This window comes from Cyprinodon tularosa, unplaced genomic scaffold, assembly GCF_016077235.1.
Source record: "Cyprinodon tularosa strain WSP-4 unplaced genomic scaffold, ASM1607723v1 ctg759, whole genome shotgun sequence".
NCBI lineage: Eukaryota > Metazoa > Chordata > Actinopteri > Cyprinodontiformes > Cyprinodontidae > Cyprinodon > Cyprinodon tularosa.
The window spans coordinates 258560-276334 of NW_024039517.1; the positions used below are offsets into that span (position 1 = coordinate 258560).

The 17775-nt window shown below is 35.2% G+C and overlaps 1 protein-coding gene across 3 annotated transcripts; it reads right to left on the reverse strand.

The window, feature by feature from the left end:
* Positions 1 to 3: 3 nt before the first annotated feature.
* LOC119773306 (rho-related GTP-binding protein RhoC-like) lies at positions 4 to 17042 on the reverse strand. 3 transcript variants are annotated; one of them, XM_038270249.1, is made up of 5 exons: positions 16890 to 17042; positions 8828 to 8985; positions 4871 to 4991; positions 3769 to 3899; positions 4 to 1859 (listed from the first exon to the last, which is right to left on the reverse strand). In XM_038270249.1, the coding sequence occupies exons 2-5, from the start codon at positions 8981 to 8983 to the stop codon at positions 1683 to 1685; spliced, it is 585 nt and encodes a 194-aa protein (XP_038126177.1). In that variant the 5' UTR covers positions 8984 to 8985; positions 16890 to 17042; the 3' UTR covers positions 4 to 1682. The 3 variants fall into 3 exon arrangements, with proteins under 3 accessions (XP_038126177.1, XP_038126176.1, XP_038126178.1); XM_038270248.1 differs by having other exon boundaries at positions 8828 to 8988; positions 16890 to 17040; XM_038270250.1 differs by lacking the exon at positions 8828 to 8985 and having other exon boundaries at positions 16890 to 17021.
* Between the last annotated feature and the right edge of the window lie 733 nt (positions 17043 to 17775).

Sequence of the window (17775 nt, forward strand, 5' to 3'; positions counted from 1 at the left end):
TTATATACGGTTTTCTTAAAAGCCTCCTGAAAATTCATTAGCTTAGAGCTTAATGAACCTTCCAAATGAAGCCCCAGCTATCACATAACACAAGGCCTCTAGATTAATATTTTTTTTTTTAATTAAGGAAATCATTCTTAACTAAATTTCTTTTTGTTTACACTTGTGTATACAAAATGACAAAATAAATCTAGGTCTAAATCTACATATATTCTCCAGTATGTGTTTTTGCCTTCATGCTGAGCTTCTTAAAATCAGCACTTCAGGATCTAACCTACACTGTTGCTCAGTCATTAACCAGAAATGATGTTAGGCTTGATTTGCATGCTGCAGTGTAAGGCAATAGCTGCACATCTTACTACCCGTGTGCTTGGTTCTGTGCATTGTAAGGCAGCATGATGAACTCAAAATATATAAACTCTTCATGTGAAAAAGCTTTGGAGACAAATGAGCAATACAGGCAAAAAGTAAATGCATTACTAGCTTAAAGGTTGAGGTTTGCTGCTATAAAATGGCATGAGTTCATTTGTACGTAGGTACGCAACTATAAAGCAATAACTTTTTTTGTTTTGTCAGTTTTTGTAATTCATCCTGGAGTTTAAAATTCAAACTACAGCAGTATTTCTCAACAGGGAAAATAAGCTACTACGCTATCTTCCAAAGCAGATAAATCATAGGGAAGCCTTTTAAACATGTCAAGAAGTTTACTCTTCTTTGCTTTTCTCAGACATGAACAGAACTTCTTACTGGAAATGTGAGATGTTTAAACAGGTTGTGATTTCCATGACTGGGCCAAATGGTCGACTGTTTAGATTCCAGCAGCAGGTGTGACTGGTTCATTTGAAAAGAAGCAGAAAAATGTGCAATAAGCAAACAGGCCATGACCTTTGTGGAATCTTCAATACGCAGACTTCCTTTTGCTCCTGACTGTTACTGTGCACATATGAGTCACACTGACTTCTGTCTCAGCTGGTCACCTCTCCCTCAGATCATCCACTGATGACATAATGCTTATCGAGGAGAAGTCTGGCAATTGGAAAACTTATTCCTTCACAGATAATTTCCCTTGCATTAGAAGCCACAGACTGTCTCATGTATACTGTTTGTAGACATAAACCTGAGAATGTACAGGAGCCCAAGCAGCCATTTTCTGTATCTGCCAGAGGGGCTAACTGTTTTGATTTGTTACAACATATCGAAAAGGTCCTCTGTTCATATTTTAGCCCATTCAAAATGCAGGGTACATAGATGGGTATGTGCAAAGTTAAAGCAGGCAATAGCTCTACCAGTTAAAGGGCATTTCCCTTGTAAACATAGCTGGACTTGTAACACCGGACTATTTCTGTAAAGACAACAGAAGCTGAAAAGGATGGTGTTTGCCCAGGCTTAAAAAAAAAATACCCGAGTAGAAAAACACAGCAAGTCTTGAAATAACAGAATGGAACAAAAGCAACAACAACAAAAAAGGCTTTAAACATCACTTTTAGTCATAATAATATACAATAATGCCCATTCCCTGTACTTTGTATGTTTGTCTTCAACCCACTTGCCTGCCAGTTTGTTTCTTCCTTAAATAAAAAAAAGAGATACAGTACAAAGATCCATTTGATGAAAAGTCAGTCCTTTGGTGCATCCTGCTTTAGTTTCACTGGTCAGTAAAGGCTGTTAGGCCTGGGTGTGGCTCACAGCAGCATGCAGCCTTTGATAGTTTTATTGGACTTTCTGACCTGCAGGGCTGCTCTTGTTGCCATGTCAAACACGTCACGAACAGCATCTTTTGTCTTTGCAGAGCACTCCAAGAAGCCGAAAGCTTTGATCCTAATGGCCATCTCTTTTCCATCTTCTGTCTTTACCGGCTCCTGCAGGATTAGACCATAGGCGTTTAGAATTGATAGATACCATTAATAAAAAAATACTAGTAAGAAAGTAACATGACCTTTTGTCTTACTATAATTTGTTTTAAGCTATTCTTCTTTAAGATAGTAAGTACTCTTAGATCATAGCTTCTGTGCTTTTTATAATGCATGTCTTCTGACATTTTTAAAACCCAGAGATGGTCATGGAAAATAGCCATTATACTGAGCCAGGTTCTACTGGAAGTTTCTTTTTAATAGGTTTTTTTTCTCTCTGTTGTTGCTACATGCATGTTAACTATGAACGATTGCTGCAAAGTCAATGTCACAATGCAAGCAACTGTCCAATGGCACTGTCTACTCATCCAGGAGGATAAATAAATATTCTTTATAGATAAAATAGATTCTATTAAAATGATTGTCAGCTCTCTAAAGGCCTATTTACAATACCCTTTTGAAACTGTGCTGAGATCGGTCCGAGCACGGTAACCGGGATAACAGTTTAGTGTAAATGGCAAGCACAACTGAACCGCACTAACATGGTACTAGTTCATCAGTAGGTCTTGGCACGGTTCATTTCCAGCTCAGTTCTCAGATAACAAAGAGCACTGAGCAGACCGGGCCATCTCCTTACAGTCAGCCTCCGTAATCATGAAACTTCAGACATTCATAAAAATACTAGCTTCTGTACTGTGCCACATGATTTCTAGTAATGATTCTGCTTAACAGTTTGATGAACCTCAACTCCTTTCTTTGTTTCCTGCGTCTGTAAGCCCTGATTAGACAATCGTTTGTCGTATCCACTTCCCAAAACCCAAAAACCGACTCTGTCAAGTAAATTTACCAAAGGCAGCCTTTGCCTAACTCTCCGCAAACAACCAAATATCGCAATGATAACAAAACATAACTTCCTGATTGTTGCGGGTACCACCATGTTGATTTGCTTGTTTACCTCTAGAGAGCAGTAGTACCATAGATCGTCACTAGGAGGTAAGGAACCATGCTGGCGTGGTATGTAAATGGTCGTTAGCAACCAAGCTCGGGACCGATCGGTTTTCCGACGGTAGTGTAAATGGGGCTGAAGTGTGCTTGGTTCGTCTCTGGGGGGTAGGGCAGTGTCTGGCTGTGGAATTGGGCCGACTTTGGATTTCTTTGATCCAATTAAACTTTGAGAGTTGGCAAAACCATAATCCTCATCTATGCCTTCAACGTGTATGTTAGATCCAGTTCCACCTAGGTTATTTAACAAAGTATTCCCCCTGTGTTCCTCCTCCATTTTAGATGTGATTAATCTATCCCTTTTACAGGGATATGTACCAAAGGCTTTTAAGGTTGCTGTAATTAAACCTTTACTTAAGAAACCATCTCTTGACCCAGATGACGTAGCCAATTATAGACCTATATCCAATCTTCCTTTCTTATCTAAAAAGTCTTTAGAAAGTAGTTGCCAAACAAGTGTCTGACCACTTACACCGTAATGAACTTTTTGAAGAGTTTCAGTCTGGCTTTAGAGCTCATCATAGCACTGAAACAGCTCTGGTGAAAGTCACTAATGATATTCTCATGGCCTCAGATAATGGACTTGTATCTGTACCTGTCCTGTCCTTTTTAAAGATCTGAATCAATGATATGCCAGAAACCTGCAATCAGTGCACCCCTACTACTAAAACTTTCTCCACCATTCAGAAACATACATGTTAGTCGAAAGGGTGTCTCTAAATTTCCCAAAGGTGTTTGTCTCTGTGTTTTCCTGTGATGGACTGATTGTCTGTTTGGATGAAACTCAGTGCACAACACATTTTACTGTATATGGAAAGTCTTTTCATTTAATCTCTAGTTTTAGTCTTTTATTTCCTCCTCAGCCATTTTACATAGGGGGCATGAGCCTTGAATCCCTGAATGTCAGAGCTATTACCTGCTTCATCTTGGCCAGTTCTCTTCGTGTGTTTTCATCGTTACGCAGATCTTTCTTATTCCCCACCAGGATGATTGGAACATTGGGACAGAAGTGCTTCACCTCAGGAGTCCACTTTTCAGAAATATTCTCTGTTCCAAGGGAAAAGGAAATAAAAGGCTGAGAAAATTAAGAGAGGAAGTGAATGAGCTATTAGACCAACAAGCAGATCAGTCTAGATATAAGGTAGGTATTGCTCAGTAAACTGTTTGGTTTAAAATGTTTTCAGTTGCACCAACTCCAGTCTATACTGTGAACTTTCAATGTACTTAATGAGCAATAACTAAATGAATATGAATGAATTAAGGCTTCGGCATATTGGTAATTCCAAAAAAAGAGAAAAATAATCCAATGGACTCTGTTTCCAAGTTTGAAGACGTTTCGCTTCCCATCCAGGAAGCTTTTTCATTTCATAATGTCATGAATAGCGTTGAGCATGACGTTATAAAATAGCCCAACAAAGCCTTGATTTTGTTGGTAATATTGGTAATATTTCTGTCACTCATAAACTGTCCAACCAAATTACAATAACAGAATAAAATAGAAAGAATAAATAAGACTGTAGTACAATTTGTTAAATTATTTACCCATATATTAAGAGATAACACAAAAAACAACGGGAAATTATATTAGTTCCATTACTGAGTTTTTGTGTTTAAGATCCTGGTGAACCGTGCTAACTAAAGCGTTAACTTCAGACAGGTTTTGAGGTGCTGGTGAAGAAAATTTAACCTAGTATTTTGTTAACCGTTTCTTTATTTTTTTTATTTTTTTAGCAATATTGCAGATGTTAAGACATCTGATTTATCTTTAATTAAACAAAGTCACTGTTTGGCAATAGGAAAATTTCACAACCCTTGTGCAGTACCCTCTCTGGTCTGCAGGAGTAAGAGAGGCATAGAGTTTCTCTGTGGGGAGACTGGTTACCTATTTAGGATGTACTACGCCACTTGCTCAATCTGTGCTGAATATGGGTTCTAGCAACAATAAATTAGTTATAGCCAACAAATGGTGGGATGGGATCAACTGTTTATAAACAAAACAAGCTTTCAAATGTTCTCACCTAAACTATCGGGGCTGTCGATAGAATAGCACATAAGGATGACGTCTGTGTCGGGGTAAGAGAGAGGTCTCAGTCTGTCATAGTCCTCTTGGCCTGCAGTATCCCACAATGCAAGCTCCACCTGGAGAAAGAAGACACATATCTAATAATCACATTTATTATAATTAATCCACAGTTCTTTCTTCCTGTTTATCAAAATTTCCAAAAAATACTTTGCTACTAAAACATACATCTACTGTAGCATGGGCATCCAGAGCAGAAAAAGTCTATCCAGCTGGAGATAAACAATATTTGGGCAATATTTTTCACAATGCCCTTTATTGCATTCAGTAGAACTAGGTATATCTATAAAATTTCAATAACTAGCTGCTGTAAGAATTTTTCTTAAAAAAAAAAAAAGTTTTGCATTCTTATTTGATTGTTTCTAACCTGTTTCCACTGACTCTGTGATTCCCACATTTGACCTGCTCCTTTCCAGACTGAAACAGCAGTCATGAGCCACTGTGTTATCACAGTCACAATGTGTGACTTTTTGTGTTGTGTGTAGAGACATATGTTTGATATTCAAAGCTACATTCATTGCAACTTTAAGGAATGGTCTACACAGTACACCAGGCGTGTCCAAAGTTGGTCCTAGGGGGCAGTTGTCCTACAGGTTTTCCATGTTTCTCAGCTTTAGCACAGCTGGTTTTAAATATTTCAGGCAGCAGTCTAGTTGTAAAAAAAAGAAGTCGGATTTATTTTTTCTTTCCAAAGCATGCATAGCCTTATAGTCTCCTAGAGCACTATGCATGGTATGGTTGTTACATATCAGGTACGCCGGTCATTGACCTTGACCAAGCCACCTTACAGTAGAACTGCAGTCAGTCCCTGGACCGGCATGGCTATCACTGCCCCTACATAGTTAGGGACAAATGCAGAGGACAAATTTCCCACTGGGATCAGCTTCATCGTCATGGTAAGTCTTTGATTTAGTTTATTTTGCTCAGGTTAATCATAAGCCCACAGCCCACCAAATGTTGAAAGGACAATATTAATGCCATTTCTGTTAATATATAGTAGAAATTTTACACATTCAGTAATAAAATGTCACAAGGGATGCGTGGAGTAAAAAAAGTGAGCACTGAGAGTTGATATCCAAGGAATCCATTTTTTTTTCTGAAATCAAATCTTTTTGGCGGGGGCCTACATAGACTGATTAAAATGCGACTGCTGTAAGGCTTCAGTCTGAACAGTTACGGACGTCATTGTGACGCACAGTCACAGTCGTAGTTTAAAAGTTCCCCTTTGGGCCTTAAGTCAGCCGAATGGTCACTGGTTTCCAGGGAAGTTTAACCCAACAAAAAAAAAACAGCCAGTCAACAATCAGTCAAGGACCCTTCATGGAAACCCGTGTACTTTTAACTACTAACATTTTACAATAGCATTATTATTACATAATTCAACAAATTACACTGTAAGCTGTTAAAGCCACTAAATATTCTACACATGCTATAAAAGAATAAAAATGACTGTAAATTTTAGGAACATCAACAACGTTTTTTTATGCTTATGTGGTCTTTTTTTTTTTAGATAGAAGACAAACTTCAAGCAAGTTCTCTTAACTTACACTCTTCTCTTATGGTTAGGTTGTGTTATTGTCATTAATCAAACATTCTAACTATTATAAATGATTTTATTTTGGGTTGTTTTGTGTTAAAACTTAGTCTGACTGGTTTGGACAGTTTGTAATCTAATTTGCTCTTAACCATTCTTGAATTTGTTTGCCCTTTTCTTTTGTTTTAATTGGGTTAAGCTGTATTGTGTTTTGGATCTGATTAACCATCTTTTGTAATAAATCATTTTACATTCCCCTTTTTTGATCTGGACACATTTTTAAGTTACCTCCCCAGAACCCCTAGACATTGGCTGTGTAACAAAGTCTAATAAATGTTTTAAATTTAAGAACATTTACCAAAGCCAAGAGCTTTATAAACAAAGAGCTAAACACGAACAGCCGTACTGTTATTTAACTAAGCTAACTCACTTTTCAAGTTCTAAAGGTGGAGCTTTTGAGTAAAATCTGATGTTCCCACAGTAAGCACTAGAATCAGTCATAAGTCCTAAAATAGAGGTTTGCAGAGGCAGAGGGTGGGAGGTGGCCCAACACTGTTGAGACAGCATGAGCAAACAGATCATTATGTTCCCACTGGAGAAGGTGTGAGCTGCAGACTTTAAGTAAAAGAGCGAGGGGGAAAATAGCCATAGATTCAAAACAGTTTTTTTAAACAAATTTATAAGTTGAACAAAAACGTAATACAATAGCATTTCTTAGATATAGTTGAACCGGAACTTCTTTCAGGGGATTCAGGGGTACTTAATTATCTCTCTCCAAAAAGAGTTTCATTACATATTTATTTTACAGAAAACAACCATAGACCGCTCCCTGCGTGCTAAATCAACCAGCACGAAGACAGGAAATAAAGAACTTATCGGACAGGAGCAGCAGTAGAGTTCTGGGAGAGGGAGGGGGATTGCCAGGAGACATCCTTGTTCCCGTCTGAACAGGAAACCAGGAAGTAAAGTAATTTCCTGTTTTGCCAAGCGGTGATTCTGCACCAATGGTCAGATTGAGAGAACAGAACCCCTAAACATAAGTTATCATCTTTAGCTCTGACGGCAGAGCTCTTCAAGAAAAAAACAAAAACAAATGTAAGGTGTCACAACTCTCCATCTGAAGAGAGGATTATGCCACAAAGGTTTTGACATTCATATCTGAAGCTTTTACAATATTTAGAAAAAGAAAAAAAATTGAGCACATCAGCTCACAGCTGAGGTAAATAAACAAGGAAGCCAAAGACCATTTTATTCCCAAAATTTCCAAGACCACAAGTAATTAAAAGTAATTACTGAATGAAAACCTCCCATCTACAGCTAGTAGATGCAGACAAGTTCTCCACAATCTGCCAATCAGTTTTATTTCTCTCTCTGTGAAAGATGACTATGGGGTGATAACCAGTGCAACAAACCTTTAAAGTTAATCATAAATTTTTCAACAGAAACCAGCAGGTTTACTTAAAAAAATATACATTATTTTGATATCTATGGTCTGTTGACTGTGTTTAATTATGTAATCAACAACTCCTTATTTGGGGGCTGAAGTGGCCTGAGTAAAACATAATTTTATCTTTGGGACACAGTTAGAGTTGAACTTAAAGTAGGTTTTTCTTATATTAAATGGCATAAATGACATTTCTCTTGTTAATTAGCACATCAGCTGCAACCTCTTTTTGGTAACGATTAAGCTACCAGACATTTATTCCCCTAAAACATTTATATGCTCTCTATTATTAATGATATTGTATATCATTGTACTTCGTACAATTCAATGCTATTGCATATGATTAATAATTATAATAAGAGAAGTTGAAGTTTTCAGTGGTAAAAGCTGTATTGAAAAAAACTTCAAATTTAGGATTTTTAAGTATTTCACTTGATATATCTTTGCTGCTCATATAAACATAATACTAATTAATGAAATAGATGTTGGATTTATTCCTGTGAAGTTAACATTAATGTATATCAATTTATATGGTAAACATATAACATTTATGACACAAATACAGTGGAAAAACTCTACTGACTTGGAAAAAAATGACTTCTACAATGGAAAAAAATCTAATTCTAGATACGTCATTTTTTCTTAAAATAAGTCAATTTGTTCTTGAGTTGAGGAGACATTTTGCCATTGGAACCCCAAAATTTAGATTTAAAATAAGGAAACACAATTGCATTGTCTTATTTCAAGTGCATATTATCTAATTATCTTATTTTAAGAGTAGAAATACTCATTCCATTTGCAAATATCTCATTTACCTACTCAAATTACAGGTAAATACACTTAATTTCAGATAGTTTTACTTATTTCTAGATCGTTTTTCTAGTGTAAAAACCTTCTTTAGTGTCAACAGTACCAACCTGCTTTCCATCAATTTCGATATCTGCAATGTAGTTCTCAAATACTGTAGGGACATAAACCTCAGGAAACTGGTCCTTACTAAAAACTATAAGAAGACATGTTTTCCCACAAGCTCCATCTCCAACAATCACCAGCTTCTTCCGAATCCCTGACATTTCTGCTGAGAGAAGAGAGACAAGAGCTTAAATGAAAATTCAACAAATGTCTTATTTTCATTTCTACCTCTGTGAACATTTTTGTTTAGTTGTGGATTCCATATTTAAAATAATTCTTTAGAGATGTATGATGCATAAAGAGTAGAGTATTTATCATGCTGAACAAAAAGCATCCAGTTTGCCACCTGCGCTACATTTCACTATCTGTTTTGCATGTGGTCAAAAGCAGCTTTTATCACCGAATGCAAAATCTGAATATATAAACAAGAGAGGACACAAAAGATGGGAGATGGAAATATCCTCTCGCACCTTTTTTTATGCTGTTTGCTCATATTAAAGATACATGACAATAAGAAAGGTGTTCAGGAAATGAATGCAGCAGCTGGTGTCTATAAAGCTCACTCAACACAACTTAATATTTGATCAGCCCAACTTTCTACAGAGATACAATAACAGACCACATCTCTATGGTTAATTACTAGAAATGAAAAACAATAAAGCTGCAAAGACCCCATTGTGTTGCTAAAATGATAATAAGACTATATGGGACAAAACAAACATTTACAAGCGAGTTCCTCTACCAAGAACACGCAGGATAAATTGGATGAATGCTATTAACATAAAGTTTTACACCTATATTATGGTGAGTAAATATGAACAAAATGACACAATAAACATTGTTCTGTAGCAGCAGAAAACAGAGTTGGTTTTGATGGTGTTACTGTTAGATGAGCTGAAGGCCTACTGCCAGCTGTGCAAACATACACTAAATATATTCACAGCTACAAATATGAAGCTGATAATAAATATGGTTACTAGCGTCAGACAACTTTTAAAAAAAGTTGTTTAGTAAATATTAATAATATCATATTTTGAAGTGAAGTAATATTATATTTTAAAGGGATTTTTGCCTGTTTTGTTTTAAATGTAGAGCATTCACACTTAACAGTAGAAATACGAGAAACATTGTTTTTTTTAACCTTTCTGACATTAAATCCGACTTAAATGTTTCCTGTTTTAGATCAGATAGGATGAACTTTCTGATTTTACCATTTTCAAATCAACAAGATATTTGTTTCTGACAGTTTTTTAACAACTGTCTACCAATTCAACAGTTTACATACATTTTCGTTTATTTTCAGAACTACATTATGAACTTTATGATTTGTGTCAAACATTCAAAATTCTCCCAATAGATGCAGTCAATTCAACACATTCCTTCAAACAGAACCGATACAACAAAGTCAGGTTTGTTAAAGGACACCTCTGACACACAGAACCTCCTCCTACCTGAATAGTTTGATTGCCCCACACAGTGTTTAGATTCTAATATAAATAAGTAGATCATCTTTGTACATCAGGCATCTTGAAATTATGGACAACTATGAATCTGACTTAAGGAAGAAATTTAATTAATTTCATTCTATGTAAAAATTTGTTTAATAGAAATAAAAAAGTATTCATTCACTTTCTAAATTTAAAATATCTCCCATTAAACCAGCATATAGTAATTAAAGTAACTATGGCTTTTTAAACTGACCTAAAAGCTGGCATTGCCATCAAGTTTATTGTAACTGGTGGCAATGCTGACGGCTCTATGTGTTTGTTTGAATAAACTCATTGTCTTATCCTGCCTCAATATCTAAACCTTTATTTTCTCAACCAGTAATGCTGTTTTTTTTAATCTAGTTTTTTTTAGCCGCTTTTCTCCATCTTATTGTTTGCTCTACTATAGCATACATTCAAATAGAAAAGACCCAGATTTACAAACATTTTATAACAGGCCATATCACACTCATACATCCTAAACTCCCTTATGTCAACAATAACACAACAGGGAGCCTTTAAACAGCAAATATTCCTGCTGGATTATTTAATAAAAGAAGTAATGAACCCTGAAAATGTTGAATAAATAGCCTCAGTTCAAATGTAGGACTAATGGGTGCTAATGAATGCAAGAGGAAGTTCAGGTGGCTGCCGGTGATAACTGATGGTGTGTCATCAACATCAAACATGTTCATTGTGACTCAAAGCTGTAAAACAACTGTTTTTACATCCTGCCCCGTTGTTTATATCAAACACTGACCATCTTTAAACAATGAAAGCACATAAAGTAGAAAATTTCCTCCGCTGACAGCGTGAGGCAGCAGACGTGACGTCACAGGCACTGAATGAAAGAATAGCTATTTAGGAAGATCAGACACATGCAACAAAAATAGTTTATAATGCTTTTAGTTTCTGATACTTGCTGGTGTTATGAGTAAAAATGTGCCTTGAAATAAATACTGTGGTACAATGTTTATTCCTATAACATTTCTTAAAGTTGGAACATACATAGAGGGATCTTTGGCAATCTTCTTTGAACAAACTCTTTACATTATGTGTGCTTTTATAACAGGTATCATCTCAGTAAATACGCATTTCTCAAAGACAAAGACTAGTGTCCTAAATTATATATTTTTTTTAATCTAGGACATAAGGTTTTCAGTGTTTTATTAGATAAATCAACAAAAATAAAAGTCGCATCCATGGACGAAGCTTGACCGTTTGAACTCTGTTAATTTATCTATTTTGTTATTGAAAATAAATAAATAAATGATAAATAAATATAATTTAAATAAATTTAAGGGTAGGCTTAAAACTTTCCTTTTTGATAAAGCTTATAGTTAGAGTGCCACAGTTATCCTGAGCTATCTCTATAGTTATGCTCCTATAGACTTAGACTTCCAGAGGACCTAGTGACCCCTTTTTCATAATTTTGCTGAATTCTATCTCTATTCTTCCACTCTGCAGAATCTGTTAGTTTAATCTCTAACATTATGCTCACTCTGCTTATTCTCATATCAGCTTCACCGCGTCTGTTCCTGTTTGGCTGTGACACCACCCTGGAGAGAAATATCAGCTGTGCTGCTGCTTTGTTTATAGATGTTGGAGATCGGCCTGTTTTTCCAGTGTAGTCCTGTTTCTCTGACTGTGGATGCGCTCTGTTCATCCTCAGAGCCCTTCTGCCTGGCTGTGTGTTTCCTGAACGGGGCCGCCTTTTACAGCTGCTTTTTGTATCTCTGCTTCTGTCTCCTTGAACCCCAGTCGGCCTCAGAAGATGGCCGCTCACACTGAGCCTGGTTCTGTTGGAGGTTTCTTCCTGTTAAAAGGGAGTTTTTCCTCTCCACTGTTGCTACAAGCATGCTTAGTGTGAGGGATTGCCTTCAAGTCAATGAGTCGATGCAATCAACTGGTTTTCCTTAGATAGAAAACTTTTAATCAATCTGACTGGATGATCTAGTTGAACTGTAAAGTGCCTTGAGATGACATGTGTTGTGAATTGGCGCTATATAAATAAACTGAATTCAATTGAATTATTGTTTTCAGAAGTTTGAATTCTTAATGTTTTTTGTTTTTTTCTGACAGAGACCACCATAGTTTTATTTAATATGTCTAAGAGATTCAACTTTCCATGACACCATTCCCACTGACAAGGCTCCATTTGGAGACTGGAAGAGAAGCATCACATATCTTAGATAAAATATGCTTTCTTTCAAACTCAACTTACCCAGTGATGCACCTCTTTGCTCTGGCTCTATAACAGTTAGCTTTGAAGATATTTAAAACCTCCCCCACTATCATCAGAAAGCTATGTTCAAGCCTAGAACATAAGTGCTCCTCCAGAAGAACGATCAATGTGTCTCTGTGTCATATCATTTTTATACCAAGGAGCCAAGCAGTAAAGCATATATAGTCTCACAAATTAAAAATAACAAGAATAAATGTATAGAATTCACAGATTTAACTTATAAAGCCAATTTACCAAAGGTGATTTAAAAAAATAAAATCTATATATAGGCATCTTTCCACCTGGTGTGACTCTACGCTGCAGATCAGCTTCTCCCAGCAGTATTAGACTTTAAGAATATTCAAGAAGTCATATTTGCTTGTAGAGGGGAGTTTATGACAGCCGCTTAAAAAAAGAACAGCAACAATAATAATAACAATAAAGAAAACAGAGGACTAGTATCAAGATCTGCTTATATCCAAATTCAGGTATCATGGAAGTGAAATAATACGGATTGTTGAATCCAACACACACAAGGATACTACAGAGGAACAGCTGATTTACAGGTTAGTGTAAGATCCAAAACCAGACCAGAACCCAATAAAAGTATCAAGTTATTAGAACATACTGTTCCTAAGTAACAAAGACAACAGAGTTTAAAGAAGTAACTCTTAGACACAGACAGATATTTTTAAAGCCTTATCCAAGCATAGTTTTCCAATGCATGGGGAAGAAAAAGCATCAATTCTTCCAGCGAAACCTTTGGTGACACCATGATAATGGGGCGTCTCCTTATGGTTTGCCCAACTTTGGACCACCAGAAGCTTTGAAACCACATGAGTCAAATGGGTACAGATAATGACACCAACTTATTAGATGAGCTGTGTCCCCCCCCACATTCCTTTAAGAAACAACAATAATGTCTAAAATACGCAAGCAGGTTAAGAAAAGGCTTGTTGGTCCTGTGGACTATCAAAAATACCACATTGTATAACATAAATAGATTAAAGTTAAACTTTATCTAGAAATAAATACATTTAATTGACAAATAGATAAAGGTATCCCTAATTAGCCCTGACAAAAGTTCATGAAATATACCATTATTCATATGTAATATTTCCTACTAAAACCAAAACCCATTGTATATGTTTGAATCAAACCTATACTGTACAATCAGTTCCATAATCATTAACTATATTATGGTTCCAACAGCCATACACTAATTTAAACTATGAATATACCTCCTCATACATAACCATTGCATCTGATTGGTCAAAATGCACTAAAACTACACTTCAGATTGATGCTAATGGAAACCAGTGTGATGGAGAGGCAACCTGTCTGGGATTTAACCCATATATTGTTCAGAGATGGTTGGACATCAGCAGATTCTGAGAACCTATGAAAGATCCTTCATTAATGCTGAATCAACAGTGGATTATATGACACTCTTTGAGGTTTAAGGGTCTTCTATACATCAGACTAATCTTTCTTATTCCAAAGATTCTCTGTTGGATATAAGACCAGACGCACGCTAAAAAAATTCTAAAACAATAAAAACACAAAAATGTATGTCAATGATTGGTATAAATAACTTTGAAGTTAGCATACTGTATGAGTTTCCTCCATTTAAGGACTTCTTTGAGTTAGAAAATCTGTCTCCTTCCTGACATGGCTGTTTTATCTAGAAATTGCATGTGAGAATCTTTTGTTTTCCATTTTTCTTTTCACTTCAAGACTGCAGCTCTGCCTCTGATACAAAACACTAGAGCTTCAGATAGCAATAACAGCAGAAATAACCTATTTCCCAGGTTCTTAAACATCACTATAAAATCAATGAGCTGTTCAGTTGTTTAGTCATCATAGCTAAATTTGTTAAGCTCCTTGTAGCTAAAAGAAACAAATAGAATTTGACTTAGAACCTTAGAAAGTCCAAAATGAACCACATTTAGCAAGGAACAGTAAATTGTGATTTTTTTTTTTAAGACTTTAAGTTTATAAAACTTGTCTAAATCCGATGTGTAGCTGCAGGCGCAAAAATAAATCTTGACAGGTCTTACGCATCAAACTGGATGGAAGAGCTTTTCAGAGACAACAGTAGTAGGAAACCTCATGACAGATTTAATCAACTTTCACATTCTGTTGATGTGTTCTAAAGCTTGAAAGTTTATAACTGAGTCGTGCCTTTAAAGACAAGAAATAGAAACAGGCCCAAAACAAACCAAAATAATCGAAGGACATATTACATTTAAATAGATGCTAAAAAAAATAAAAAAAAGAGGATGAAATCAGATCTGGAAGATTTATGTTTCTAAAAGGAGTTTTGAAGCTTATTGCAGAAAGATAAAGATGCTGATGTCTCTATAAAGCTGAAGTCAGCTTATGCATGGCATATTTTGACCTATTATTTGAGAAAACGGGCAATAGCACAACTGTTTAGGTAGATAAATGTCTAGTTAGGAATTCCTAGCACCTACATTTAATCTTAATCCGATCTATCTTTAAACAAATAATGATATAAAATAATGTGTGATTTGCTAATTATTTATACACTTTAAAAGAATAATTATTGTTGCCATGTTTTCTTACCAAGAGTTATATAGGAAAACTAATAAACCTGTTAACTGCAATAAAGCCAAGAACAATATTCTTCTATAAAAGTGTGCTTGCTGCCGATGATGCTGACAAAGCAATTGTTATCTTAAAGGAGAGAAATCCAGACTAGTTTTCCCTGTATAGTTTAGTTTAGTTTAATATTTACCATGATGATATAATGATATGATCATTAATTTCAAAGCCTTTTTCCATGTCTCAGCAACAAAAACCCAAAACATTGGAAATGAAAATACAAAAGATTGCAGTGTTCATCTAACACAGTGACTGAGCTTTAAAGATTACAGCCACAACAGTCGCACAACATTCCCAATGAATGACAACCTGCTCATGTTTATGGCTGCTTTCAGTAGCTGTAAATGTACAAATCATTTAAAGAAAGACAGAGCTGCTTTTAAAGCCAAATGAGAGGGGCTCGCTGGTTGTTCTGCTAACGGCATCTAGAACTGTGGCGGATCAAGGAAGTTTTAAATGGAGAAAGGAGACAGAAAAAGGCCTTGGCAGGGTGCAAAAGATGGAACTCCTCATGCAAATGAAGTAAACAAAGTATTTTAAAATGATTTATAGTGCAATTTTCTATTCTAAGACACAAATGTAACTTTTAGGTAAAGGCTCACTTAGGAAAATCTATAATCCACAAAATAAATAAAAAATACAGAAGACAAATTTTGAGAAAAAACCCAAAAATCTGATTAAAATACAGGGTTGATTTCAGCATCACTTAAAAGAAAAACATGTATGGGCAGCAAAAAGTCTGAAGAGATCCAGATCTTAAGACTTAAGACTTAAGCAAGGATAGCTGGATTATTCAAACCATCATCTGCATTGGTTTAGTGCAGGGGAAACTTTTTAAAGGTTTTACATCTACAATCATATATTATTTGTAAATCCATGATTAAATAATTAATCCATCACCAAATTTTCCCTAAACTTTTAGGTAACATTAATAAAAAAAATTGGTTCCATCAAGTTGTGCCGTTAGTTCAATTTGATAAGTAAAAAAAAAAAGAAAAATGCAGTATGTTCACTTTCATTAAAGTTTAGATTTTAATCTCTAAAATTATTGCAGTATTAGTCATTGAGCTAGGTTCAGTTATCATCTCCTGAAAATGTCTGCAGAAAGTTTAGATATTTAATTTAATCAACCAACTGAATAGATTTAATCTCCAAATCTATCATTGTCAGGGATCAGAAGGATACTTGCTTTCATATAAACATGAGGATATAAGATGTATTGCTAGAAATACTGGATTTAAAGTTTATATTTATGAACAAGAAATTCCAGGAAAGATCATCTTGAGTATGCCAACTATAAAACATGCCATAAGAACAACCCACTAAGTAAAAATGGAGGTAAAATTACAATAAATTCACCAATAATTTGTCTGTAAATTTTCCTCATTCAGACCTCCTCATCTGGCATAGTTTAGCTTCACTTCATTATTACTTGAAAAAAAAAAAAAAAAACAGTCCAAGAATAATCTTATCTCCAATAATAAAATACACAGAATAAACAGTTAATCATAATAAAAAGACAGAATCCCTCCTGCTACAAACACTTTTCATCTACTAATGAACTCATTTATAAACTAATTAACAAACTGAATAGAAATCAGAGCAGCTCCTATTAGAGTATTAAATAAAGATCAACTTAAGGACAAACTACCTTCTTTTTCTAAGGCAAAACTACTTCAAAAACAGTAAATTAATTAAGTGATATCTATTTACGGTACTTATAGTTACCTGCAACAGCTGGTTAAATGTAAAAAAACAAATAGTCCACTTTTCCACAGTGTTTATGATCCTGGTACAAATAGAGACTCTTCTTCAATAGAGCGTCTGGTTCCCCAGTGAACTTTGCAGACTGAATGCTGAGTCCCACAGCAGAGAGAAGAAATCCTCTCACGGAATCCAGCAAAACGCAAAGTTAAACAAAATAACAGTCTTTTATACATTTCAAAATAAAAGCGCGACGCTTTTCCGTCTTCAAATACAAAGGAGGTAGTATTATTTTTAACATTTTCAATAAAAGACCCACTTATGAGCTCAATTACTAAAATTTAAACTATGTGGGATAAAAACAAGCCTTCTTTGAATTTGTTTCTTTATGAATCTTTGAAAAGGTCTCCTCATTTATTTTTAAACAAGAATAATCTACATCACTTAATATCAACATTTAGATTCATTGAAAAATAGGTCTCTTCAGACTCAAGAAGATTATAGCAACCAGCAGACTTAAAATAAATTATAGGATAGAAAAAAAATAAATAAATAAAACTCTAATATTCAGTCTGTGTTTTTTTTATATTTTATTTCCACATGTGTAGCTTAATGTTTCCCTGTTTAAAATGATTCTGAGTCTGTTTCAAAATCAAACCAAAAAATTAACTCAGACTCTTTATATATTCATGCATCTCTCATAAATATTCTTAATTAGAGGCTAAATTGCTTCAAAATGTTTGTGTCACGTAACTGGAATATATCTCAGCAAACTAAGATCACACAAAGTGCCAGCCCAGCAGCTTCAGTCGTAGGCCTCTAGAAATGTAGATTTCTTCGAACAAAAATGATTTAGTATTGCAAGAACTGTGGCTTATGCTGCTGATAGACAATAATATATTACTGTGTC